Source organism: Giraffa tippelskirchi, chromosome 14, assembly GCF_054371585.1.
Source record: "Giraffa tippelskirchi isolate mGirTip1 chromosome 14, T2T-mGirTip1v1.2.pri, whole genome shotgun sequence".
NCBI lineage: Eukaryota > Metazoa > Chordata > Mammalia > Artiodactyla > Giraffidae > Giraffa > Giraffa tippelskirchi.
The window spans coordinates 72,474,690-72,487,404 of record NC_137288.1 but is presented as its reverse complement, the minus strand read 5'-3'; the positions used below and the strand labels follow the sequence as shown (position 1 = coordinate 72,487,404).

Sequence of the window (12,715 nt, the reverse complement as noted above, 5' to 3'; positions counted from 1 at the left end):
TAAATGTCTTCCTTAGTTCTTGGAAAAGTAATTTTTAATAGAAATTAAATATTATCATATGGTAATATTCTTGATGTAATTTTTCTTTGATTTTAAGGTTTGAGAAACGAATTTACATTCCTTTGCCTGAGGCCCATGCCCGAGCAGCAATGTTTAAACTGCACTTGGGGGCCACTCAGAACAGTTTAACAGAAGCAGACTTCCGGGACCTTGGAAAGAAAACTGAGGGTTACTCAGGGGCAGACATAAGTATCATCGTACGGGACGCGCTTATGCAGCCAGTTAGGAAAGTGCAGTCAGCTACTCATTTTAAAAAGGTAAGGAACGTTCATCTGTCTTTTCATATATTTTTAAAATCAAGTTTTGAGACCACTGTTGACTTGTCTTTGAATAATTTTAGGAAGATTTCAGTTTTGTGTAATAAATAAGTGGATTTACGTGATAGATACTGAAATAAATTCTCCCGATGTGTTTTAAAACTACTTTGTATGCAGTGCTTTGAAGCGTGTTACCCATACATTTACACCTCCTTATCAAAGTAACAATAATGATAGCTAAATATCGTTTAAATTAATTCTTGTGCTCGGCACAGAGGTCTTAACCTCTCGTCTCCTGCTCCTCTGTGCACTGCTGGGTCTCATGAGTGACGTAAGCATGTATGGTTTTAGAGGGAATTTTGTGCAGTCTTGGGAGACTCAATTTAAGTAACTGTAGACTAGGTAATTTGGACCTACACTCTTGCTGAGAACAGCAGTCACCAATATGTTCATGAACATAGATGTGAAAATCCCAAAACACTGTCAGCAAACTTAATCCATCAGTATATGACGAACTAATATGTCACGACTCTGGTAAGCATATGCGTGTCTATTGTATTACCATGTATTATGTCTATTGTATACCATGTCTATTGTATACCATGTATTACCACGGTAAGTAATTTCTTTTAAAAAATGAGGAGCTTGAATTAAAACCTGAATTTGAAGCCTTACTCCACAATTTACTTATTTTATCTATTTGACCAAATTGTGTTACCTTTTTAGGTCTCATTTTTTTTTTTATCATCTCTTAAATAAGGATGGTAACACTGCTTTGAAATGCTCATATGAGAATGAAAAGAGGAAGATTCATAAAGCAGCTGTCATGGTACCTGAACAATCCAGTAAATGTCACTCATCTCTTCTTCAGTCATTTCATTACTGAGAGAAACGCAGTTAGCTCGGGATCAAGTTTTATGCCACAGCCATTGTGTTTCTTCTTACATTCTCTTTGCCGTTTCGAAGGAACTCAGTCCTTCCCTGCTAAGAACTTCTAGTCAGTTTTCTGTATTACTGTTGGGGGCAGCTTATACGACCCTAAAGCCAGGCCCTTGTTAGGAGGATAAAGGTGAAGCAGCCAGATCTGTCAACATCAGGCCTTTTGTGTCCCCAGCCCAGTAGATCTGTATGGCTCCATCTTCTCCTCCGCTTTTCGGTCCGTAAGAACACGTTTGCCTGTGATTTTATTTATTAAATGTATCAGCACTAATCTGGGCCCAGAGGTAAGTCAGAAAGTACAGTAGTCGAAAAACACAAAAATCCCTGCCGCTGAAATTTTTGTGAGAGAAGACAAACAATAAAATACATAACAAGTAAAGTGAAAATGTTTCTCTACCCCCCCCAATCCTCAGACAGTATTTAAGACCAGTCATTTAAAACAAATATGAAGGATGAAGCAGCCCCTGACTTGATACATGGGTGTTGCAAGCTGAAAATTACATGCGACTGTCACAGAGGTTCTTTTTCTGGGTATGGCGAAAATTCTTTACTTTAAACCAGTTATGAGTTATAAATTCAGCTAGCACTGAAATTACACTCAGCATTTAACTTTGTACTTATATTTGAAGGAGTTTTTGTTGGAGAGACAGTAATTTCACAATAATAAACCTCCCAAAGATCACAGAAATTTCTTAATATGGAAAATAGAGTAACTTAAAGGAATTTTTAAGTAGGTCTATTTTTTATTAATTTTTATTTTATCGATTATAGTTGTTTAACAATGTTGTCTTAGTTTCAGATGTACATCAAAGTCATTCAGTTATACATACACCTATATCCATTCTTTTTCAAATGCTTTCCCCATTTTGGTTATTACAGAATACTGAACAGAGTTCCCTGTGTTATACGATAGGTCCTTGTTGCTTGTCTGTTTTAAATATAGCAGTGTGTTGTGCAGGTCTGTTCTTGGTATCTAGGATTATTACCACTTAATAACCATTAGAAAAGAAAAAAGGTATTTTTAGGCACAGGGAATTTTTTTTTTTACCTTATTTTCTCCCTATGATCATGTAAGTAATGTATTGTAGGAAATTTAAAATATAGAAAATCATCAAGAAAAACATTAAAATGAAACACAATCTACCTCATCACCCGGAGATAGCTGCACTTTTTGTTGTATATTCTGTTTATTTTCAGAACTAAGCATTTTAATAAAACATGGTAATAGTACATGTTCAGATTTCCTGATGGTGGTCTAAATCGTAATATTTATTCAATTTGTTCAAATAAATATCTCAAATGACTGTTTATTGCAGGTTCGCGGACCTTCACGAGCTGATCCTAACAACATAGTAGATGACCTGCTCACGCCCTGCTCCCCCGGCGACCCGGGGGCCGTTGAGATGACGTGGATGGACGTCCCTGGGGATAAACTTTTGGAGCCAGTTGTTTGCATGGTTTGACGTTTTGTTTAATTTTTTAAAAAAATTTTAAATTATATTTTATAATTTGTCAGATAAAATTTTCACTTTTATAAAATTTAGTTTAAACATGTTAGTATGGTCAGACATGTTTAATAGTAATACTTTAAAGGTTATAGAGATTAATTGAATATAAAGTATCAAAAATAATTATCTTTAAATGTTTTCTTGAGCTTCAAGGAAATTTTAATTATAAGTGAATAAGCTGTTTTTTAAAACATACAGGTTTCTGACACAGGTGTTACAATAATATTGTGAAAATTTTTTTCCCTGAATCTCTGATTTAGTAAAATATCCAGAAACACTATTATGTGAATCATAGTATTCATAACAGTGTTTTTCTGTTTTACTTCTGAAGGCATCACAGGAAGTTTAAATAATGCAATACTTTTTTAAAAGCTCTGAAAACAAAATTTTTATTATAAGAAGTTACGTTTCTACAGTTTATATTGAAGGAATTAAAATATTCATAAAATATTGCATTTCTATAGTTTCTATGGAGGAAATAAAGTAATCCGTAAGACTGCAGGGGGCACAGGTTTGATCCCTTGTGAGGAAACTGAAATCCCACGCGGTATGCCGCCAAAACAGAAAAGATACGTATTTATTATGAGCGTTCAGTTTTTTCCCCCAAACTTTAAACTTTTTATTTTGTATTGGGGTATAGCCAATATGAACATTCCGTTTTAAAATCTTCTCTTAGTTAAAGATTTTTCAAATCTATATGTCAAAATTAACAGTAACTTTCACATGATAGGTAGACCTAGACATAGAGACATATATGTATATAAGCTTGTATGTATATGTATATAATAATATATCTGTAAACATATAGAAATATTTATGTGTTAATTAACCACTGCTTATCTGAGAAATTATTTAGAAATCCTTTATTTTTTAACGGTTTCATTCTTTGGATCATTTTTCCATTACTCTTTTACAGGAGACATGGCCTAAAAGTTAACTTTTTAATAAATTTTTTACATTGGTATATTTTCTTGCCATTTTGATTTTGATTTTAGCTAATAGTTAAACTTTTTGATTAGTTGATTTTGGTTAAATGGTATTCTTGTGTTTCACAGAAGTGAATGATTGTATCCTTCTGAGTTGCATTTTGACAGCTGCTCTTTTTAAAATTAAACATACAGCCAGAAAAAAGATTGGGGTTTAATTCTGGAGGCCTTGGTCCTTGGGCGAAGAGGACTGTACTTCCGTGGGTGCCGAGGAGCCTTTGAAGGTTATGATCAGGACGGGGCAAGCAACTGAAAGTTTATAAGCAGAGGAGTAACATAGTCAAAGTTGTCTTTTAGGGAAACGAGAGAGTTTATCATCAGTAGTCTGTGACACAATGCAGATTTTCAGATTTAACCTTAGGTGAAAGTTAGTAATAATAATGCTGATAATGAAATGTTTTTTATTCAATTAAATCAATGACTAATCCTCCCCCATTCTTTTTCCTGACAGTCGGACATGTTACGGTCGCTGTCTAGCACAAAGCCCACGGTCAATGAACACGACTTGTTGAAACTGAAGAAGTTTACAGAGGATTTTGGCCAAGAGGGCTAGACCAGAGACAGCGAGGGCGCCGTTCGCCACGCGTGCTCTCGCTTTCCTGGACGGCAGTCAGATTTTTTCCGGTAAAGCTCTTTCACCACAGGGAGATAGAGATCTCGCTTTAGCGTTCCTTTAAGTTTTATATGTACTTTTGCTCCATTACCGATTAAATCTTCCCGTTAACAAAAATTATAAAATAATGGGCCATAAAAAGTGAGTGACACACACAGACAGGAAAAAGAAGAAAATGAGTGACGTATAAATAGCAGGGAATAGAAATTGCCCAGTAAAAAGAAAATTAAAATTGATTGCCATACAAATATTTCAAACTGTTAGGAATAGTGGTCTTTGCAAAGAGCATTCTTTTTTTTCCCAGCTAAAATGAAATGGGGCTTATTTCATATTTTGAAAAAAAAAATTCTTAAGCATCATTCTCATCAAAGTAAACTTTATTTGCTTTACTAAAAACATGTTAAATGCTTTACTCTCAGGGATGGGCAGTCAAACAGCAGAGAGCACTGTCATCGGGCTTGAAAGATTCTTAATTGTGTTGTAGCCACGGGTCTTACTGATTTTTGATAGGTTGACTTTTTTCCCTCCATGTAGATTTAAATAGCTTCTATAAAAGCTGCAAGCTTTTTTATATTTCACTAAGTAATACCTTTCACTGTGCAATCTTTAGAGAAGGACTCTCTAAGTTAGACATTGTCTTTGCTTTGAAGAAAAAAATTGTGTCTTTCAGTGTCTTTTTGTAGCAAGATTGACCAAAACAGGTGGTGAATAAACATGTACTTTTTAAATAATTCTGTCATGAAATACTGTATGGGAACCTTTACTTAAAGGGACAAACGGCCTCCCTTTGGATTATGGAAAGGTTCTTGTATGTGATATCTGATGTGTGTTTGTATATATATATATATATATATATAAATTTTTTAAATATAGGATAGCTAGAGTCTTGTCTTTGATCTTTTAAGTTTGGGGAACAGCCTGTCCTGACCACACATATGTTATCAGTGTAATGTTTCATGAAGCTTTAGAAATGAGCTGATAGTCTCCTTAAGTAATAAAATGCAAACATGATTTTATGTTATTTTAATACCCTCAAATAAATAATCTGAGGGGGTGTGTTACACACTTCAGCACCAACACTAAGTTGTGCCTTGTACATTTGCATTGGCCTCTCCATGCAGAGTATTATTAAGTCAGCTAGAATGAGGTAGATTTCCTTAATTTGCTATAAAGTTCTGCCTTGCAAATGCTATAGAATAACTTGCATTTTAAAGTCTATTTGCACATTTTACATATTATGCTATATGGTTGCCTTGGGGTTTTCTGTACAGATTGTTTTTGTTGATATTAAATGGAAATCATAGGCCCGAAATACGCTGTTCTTACGTGAAGTAAATTGATATAACCTACTGTTGGCTATATTTTGTGTACGCTTCTTTATTTTGGGATCTTCTGTATAGGAGAAAATATTATCTAGATTGATTAGATACAAAGAGATCATTAAAAATTATTAATTAAGGATGTAGCCATGAAGATTCTACTTTAGCCGCCTCAGAATCATACAGTATTGCTATTAAAATCTTGTCATTGAGAGAATTAACATATTATTATAAACTATGTAATAATTAAATCCAGAATTCTTTGTGAATCCAAATTTTGTTTTGAGGAAGTATTTTACTTCAGTTCACCAAATAGTGTGTAAGTACAGCATTAATGACAAGTGAATACTTTATCACTTAATTCTTTTGTGTGCTCTGAAAACCATGCCTCAGTATCTATGTCACTTTTAGCCATTTTCCACATTTCTGGTTTTAAAACTGCTTCTAGAATTCACACGGTCTCCCCCTAGTCATTTTAAACTTATTCTAGAATGGTGGGACATAGACCGTTTCCATGTGCTCTTTATGGGCAGATAACTACTCAGGAGGAAGCTGAATGTTTAGGCTGTCTCTGCCTGGATGTTGACCATTACGATTTTTGCTGTTGTTGAGTCACTCAGTCATGTCCAACTCTTTGTGACCCATGGACTGCAGCACACCAGGCTTCCTTGTCCTTCACCATCTCCCAGAGTTGACTCAAACTCATGTCCATTGAGTCGGTGATGCCATCCAACCACCTCATCCTCTATCGTCCCCTTCTCCTCCTGCCTTCAGTCTTTCCCAGCATCAGGGTCTTTTCTGATGAGTTGGCTCTTCCCATAAGGTGGCCAAGTATTGGAGCTTCAGCTTCAGCATCAGTCCTTCCAATGAACATTCAGGGTTGGTTTCCTTTAAGATGGACTGGTTGCATCTTGCAGTCCAAGGGACTTTCGAGTCTTCTTCTGAGCCAACAAGTAAAGCCAACTTTCCTTTGGATTAGCATGGTGCTTGACACTGTTTATGATGTACATAATAAAGGCTTGAAAAAATTAAGGGAGTTAGTATCCATATTTATCAACTTGCTAGTTTATCTGTGAGACTTTTCATAAAAGAGATAATTTGAAGCTGCTCTGTTCCTGCTGGTCTACTGCCATTGTGGTGAGTGTCAGTCTTGGTTCTTGGAGCTGAAATCAGAGGTGTGCCAGAGCTGGCTCCTCTTGGCCCCAAGAACCAGATTTTCTTATTTCTGGCCACCTGTGGTCACTGCATGGGCAGCTTGAAACCTGTCGCGGTGGCAGTGATCTTCACCGCAGAATCCAGCAAGTTTCCACGTACATGGCGCAGTACAAAGCAAGAAGTGTAGTTTAAAATTGAAAAATTTGTATTTGCCGTGTTCACAGAAATAAAGGAGAAAAGGTATGTCTTTGAAGAGTCATAAAAAGCATTTAATAAAATTCCAGCACCATTTGTGATTTTTTTTTAATTTTATAAACTAGGGATTGAAGAGAACGTCTTAATTTAATAAAGAACATCTACCAAAGAAACAAGCAGAAACTCTGAACAAATACCATACTTGATTGTGAATTATTGAAGTTGACTCCGCAGACATCGGGAAGAGACCAAGGTGCCTGCTGCCAGCGCTGTGTTTCAGCTTGTGCAGGAGATCCTACCCAGTTGTAGGAAAAATAAAAGGGGTTAAAAAGGAAGAAACTCAATTGTCATCCTCAGGTGACGTGATTCTGTATGTAGAGAATCCAAAGTAACAAACTTAGAATCTGAATTTAACAAGATTAGAAGATACAGGTTAATAAGTAAAGATTGTACTTCTGTATTGTAGCAGCAATTAGAGACATGAAAACAGCCCCCACCCGCTTTATTTTCTCTGTAGTTCTCGCCATCATCTAACATGCCGTGTGATTTACTGCTGTTCTTCCCTGTGATTTCTCCTCACGTTTGTTCCAGGAAAGCTGGGGGTTTCTTGTCTGTTTTCTTCTCTGCTGTCCCCTCAGGATCTGGAACAGTACCAGTGCCTGATGGGTGCTCAATAAATATTTATTGAGTGAATGAACCTTCGTATTTTTCCTAAGTCTGAATACTTTACAAAGAGTGTGTATGATTTTTGCCCCTCTTTCTCTCCCTGCCAACCCTACAATTTTTACTTGTAAAAGAAGAAAATTAGGAATGAAAACATTAAGAATTTGGTGGTTTAGTTGCTAAGTTGTGTCCAACTCTTGTGACCCCATGGACTGTAGCCCTTCAGGCCCCTCTCTCTATGGGATTCTCCAGGCAGGAATCCTGGAGTGGGTTGTCATTTCCTTCTCCAGGGGATCTTCCCGACCCAGGGATCAAACCCAGGTCTCCTGCATTGCAGGCGTATTCTTTACCAACTGAGCCACCAGGCAAGCCCACATCAAGAACAATGGCTAAATCTGTGTGATAGAAATACAGATACTTATTAATTTTCTTCTTTGTTTTTATCTTTACATATGTTACTTTCCCAAAATTAAAAGTCTTTAAGAAAAAATTGCAGTCAACCTGTCAGCTAGGGACAGGAATCTGTCTCCTCTGGAACCTGATGAAATAACAGAAAAGGAAACGTTTTTAAGGAAAAAAGGACGGAGGGTATTCACCAAACGTACTTTGGAGGAATGTTCATCCCTATTGCCTACAAGGTTGTGGGAACGCCCCTGGATCCAGGAACCACGGTGAGGAGGTCCTCCTCAGGTGGCGGACACCGCCTGAACCCCTGACCAGCTTTGGCTTTTCAGGCGCTGCTGCCCAGTCCTTCAGTCTTGAGCACAGCAAAGATGGAAGGACTTTAAAAACCAGATCATAGCAGCATCGACAGCGTCTAAGTGAGTGGACGGGGATCTGGTGGCTAATTACTGTCTGTGGCCTCATGGAATGAAGTATCCAGTGAGGGGACGACGTTGAGCAACTGCAGGAGACGGGGGTTCCACGCCTGGATCAAGACGCTCCGGAGGAGGCAGTGGCTCCCCACTCCAGTCCTCTTGGCTGGAGAATCCCACGGACAGAGGAGCCCGGCGGGGCTATAGCCCATGGGGTTGCAAAGAGCTGGACACGACTCAGGGTCTAAACAACAATAGTACTAAACAAAATGAAGGCACAAGAACTTCAAAGACTGCTGACAGGAAACCCGGGGATCCTTCATGACTATGCTGAAAGAAGCAGTTGTAGTCACAGTACTAAAGTAATCAAAAGTCAGCTTTTGATCCTGCAGGTTGCCTAATTATATCGTGGAATACACAATTCATCAAGATTTCTTATGTGATAGTAAAGAAATTTAGAGCAGGAGCCATACTGTTGAAATATTTGTGAGGATTTGGAAGATTCTGAGTATCAGGCAATATGTGGAGAGCTGTGCGGGAATGGATGATGTTGGTGATGAGCCAAGAGTCTGGATGGGGAGCTTGTAGCTAATTACTGAATTTATCAGTATGGGTTCAGTTAACACATTCAGGATTTAGAATTTTGATTTGAGCAGCTGAGAGTGATTTCAATTGTTTGCTTGACTGGTTGAAGAAACTGAACTTGACCGTCAAGAGCTCTGAACTCCAGTAAGGTGATCCCTGGGTTGGGAAGATCCCCTGGAGAAAGGAAAGGCTACCCACTCCAGTATTCTGGCCTGGAGAATTCCATGGACTGTATAGTCCATGGGGTCACAAAGAGTCAGACATGACTGACCGACTTTAAAAGAAAAAAAAAGGTAATGTAAAAGAAAGAATCCAATATCTAGGAAATAGGAGTTCTGGAGTGGATTTATCACGTGAGAACCACTCACAAAACCACACGTTCCTGGAAGAGACCCAGAACCCAGCCCCTTAAGCAGGGCACTGATAGGTGAAAGGAATGCATTCCAGAGTGTTTTCCAGGGTCTTTACTGTCATCGGAGCTGGAGCAGTCTCGGTTGCAGAAGTCAGATAGTAGCAGTTAGCACAAGCCCGGGGGACTTGGTTACCACAGAGCAGCGGGGCTGGAGCTCTGATCAGTGGTCTTTGCTGCAGAGATCATGACCAGTGGTTCAGTGATGGCAGAGTCCTTAAGACCGTCACTGAGGCGCTGAGGCAAGAGTATAAACAAAAAACTCCTAGCCTGGTGAGCAGAGGTCCAGCCGTCGTGATTTCCAGACCTGAATCAGGTCATAGAATCGGTACCACTTGAAAGAAGTGGAGACTGTATTGTTGAGAAAGGCTTCTGCCAGAACATCTCAGGTTCAGTGGGAGCTTTGCCTTCAGCCTTCCCCGAAGGGTGTGAGGCTGCTTCAGGCTGCTGTGAAATAAAGAGGAATACTCCGGTTATTGGACATTGACTCTGAGCTAATATTCTCTACTGGAGAATCAGGAAGTCCTTGTCCACCGTTCAGGAGAGAATTTATGGGGAGGAAGTGATGAGTAAGGTGGAGTTTTGACCGGACTCTGCACCACAGCAGGCCCAGGGGACTCTGAACAAGCCAGCCGTGGTCAGAGTCGTCTTGGCCGTTCGCTGGTCCAGGGAGTGAAGGTTAATGGAAAAAGAAGGGCCCCTGGAGCTCCACCCTCCTGAGAAAACAGTGAAGTAGTATTTACAGCCCTAGGATAAATCCCACAAATTCATGCCACCATTCAAGACAGGAAGGATGCTGGTGTGATATTATCTACCAGGCGCCCATTTAACTCCTCAGGATGGACAGTGCAGAAAAGGAGTGAGTTTTAGAGAATATCAGGGCCTACCTACTTACATGTTCTTCTGTTTGCCTAACGTATCATTGAGACATATCTGAGATGGCTGAGAATTGAAAGAGGTGTGTTAAAGAGAATACAGGCACACGTTCCCTGGTGGTCTGTGGTTAACATCCAGTGCTTTCACTGCCGAGGGCCCAGGTTCATTCCTTGCTCAGGGAGCCAAGATCCCACAAGGCAATGCGGCCCCCACAAAATAATAACATTAAAATATTCAAAAAATAAAAACAAAATCCTTAAAAGGATACAGATATTATATAAGCTTAATCTTACAAAATGGGTAGTAATGCCAGGTTTCAAAAATTGATGGAACAAGAAATAAAGGTTTTTAAATGGTGAGAGTTTCAAATGTAATCATAAGAATTCTAAATGGTGATATTTACTATGAAAAATTGGGAGGGAGAAGAGAAAGGTTAATGTAAGTGAGCTAAGGTCACATCTATCAGAACAGGAAACAATGATGTCTAAGGTCAACAAATCAGGATATAATACAAGAAGCAGATACGGTGATAACCCCCCAAAATGACTTCAGTTCTCTGTTACTGCATTAGGCGTTCCCAAACCTCATGGCTTAAAACACTACCTTCTCTCTCCGTGTCGGTGGGTCCAGAGCTCAGGGGAGCTTGGCTGGGCAGTTCTGGCCAGGAGCCTCTTGCTCAGCTGGGATCAGTGGCTGGAGCTGGGAGCATGTCTGGGGACAGCGGACATCTCTCTCCAAGTCTCGGGTTCTCTCCAAGTGATGGGATGCAACACCAAATACACTCAGGAATTGTTCCCACCGTAAGTGTGTAATCTGAATCCAGCCAAACCATAGACCTGACTGCTGGTTACAGGAAGTTCAGGGGAGAGAGAAATAAATCACATCATGGGGAACCAGTCCGGCCAAAGAGCGTGTAGGACATCTGCTAGACAGCCGGCACGGTCTCCAAAAACTCAGTGTCGTTAACAAATGGAAGGCTGAGGGGATTTCCTGGGTTAAAAGGGTTCTCCAGGCCAGAACACTGCAGTGGGTGGCCTTTCCCTCCTCCAGGGGATCTTCCCAACCCAGGGATCAAACCCAGGTCTCCCACATTGCGGGCGGGTTCTTTACCTGCTGAGCCACAAGGGAAGCCCTAGGTTAAAAGAAACAGGACAACCCAGAACCTAATGCGCGATAAGAACATTGATTTGAATCCTGGTTTGAGGGGAAAACGGCTGTAAAAGACACTGGAGGTAATTGAAGAAATCTGACTACAAACTAGATACCAGATACTTTGAAACTGTTATTGTCTTGGATGTGATCATGATATTGTGATGACGTTGGTGTTTGTAGGGCCCTTGTTTTCAGGTGATTCACCCCGAATTTTGCACATACAGAGATGGGGGAGGAAAGCCCATGATGCCTGCAACTACTTCAAAGTTGTACCTACCCACGTTCGCATCCCCACATAAAGCAAATGTGACCGAGTAAAGAAGTAGCACTGAAGGGTTAAGGGGCATTTCTGGAGGGGGTGAAGCTGAAGAGTCAACTTTAAAACATGTAGTGGTTTTGAGAAGACCACCACCAGCTGATCTTCATATCTCCCAGGAACTCAACACAGACCCAGGACTTCTCTGTGAACAAAGTTGTGAAACTGTCCTTGTTGTATACAACTGAGCACAATCCTGGTTGAAATGGTAAGGTACTTGAGTGTAGGTATTCCTTGATATGGGAGTAGTTGTGTCTTAGAATGTTGTCAAAACTCTAAGACTTATATTCTATTTTCCCAAAGACGTCTATAAAATTGCCAGTGGCTTCTTGAAAGATTTATGGCCTAAGACATCTATACTGCAACATTAAAAGGCTTCCCGTAGTTAATTGCAATGTATGATGTCTTAGGCCATAAATAATTCCTTTAAGAATCCACTGACAATTTTATAGAAACCTTTAAACATTCCATATTAAAAAGTAGTAACAAAGTATCAAAGGAGTTCTAGGTTATTGAAAATGGAAGAAATTGGTAGCAGCCACAGGAAAGCGAGGGTTTCCCCTGGGGGCTCAGACAGTAAAGAATCCGCCTGCAATGCGGGAGACCTGGGTTTGATCCCTGGGTTGAGAAGATCCCCTGGAGAAGGGAAAGGCTACCCACTCCAGTATTCTAGCCTGGAGAATTCCATGGACTGTATAGACCATGCGGTCTATACTTCACTTCACTTCAAAGGAAAGTGGGAAGGATGATGTTAAAAGTGTTTAACCTCAGGGATACGGCGGGCACAGCACTGGCCAATCAGAATGGCCGTCTGCTCTCAGCACCGGTCAATCTCCAAGGCGACAGGTCTAGAATCTTAATAAAGGT

At 39.7% G+C, this 12,715-nt stretch overlaps 1 protein-coding gene across 2 annotated transcripts in view; it reads left to right on the top strand.

Moving 5' to 3' along the window:
- VPS4B (vacuolar protein sorting 4 homolog B) overlaps positions 1 to 7,729 on the top strand; it is a 31,436-nt gene extending 23,707 nt beyond the window's left edge. The window contains exons 9-12 of one of the 2 annotated variants that reach the window (XR_014074740.1): positions 98 to 317; positions 2,573 to 2,713; positions 4,202 to 4,374; positions 7,158 to 7,729. Coding sequence is in view for 1 of the 2 variants with exons in the window: in XM_081562288.1 (XP_081418414.1) it covers positions 98 to 317; positions 2,573 to 2,713; positions 4,202 to 4,303 (463 nt within the window). In the remaining variant the exon portion in view is untranslated. Of the gene's footprint in view, positions 1 to 97; positions 318 to 2,572; positions 2,714 to 4,201; positions 5,095 to 7,157 lie in introns of those variants that run through there. The other variant, XM_081562288.1, reaches the window with a different exon arrangement.
- The last annotated feature ends 4,986 nt before the right edge of the window (positions 7,730 to 12,715 follow it).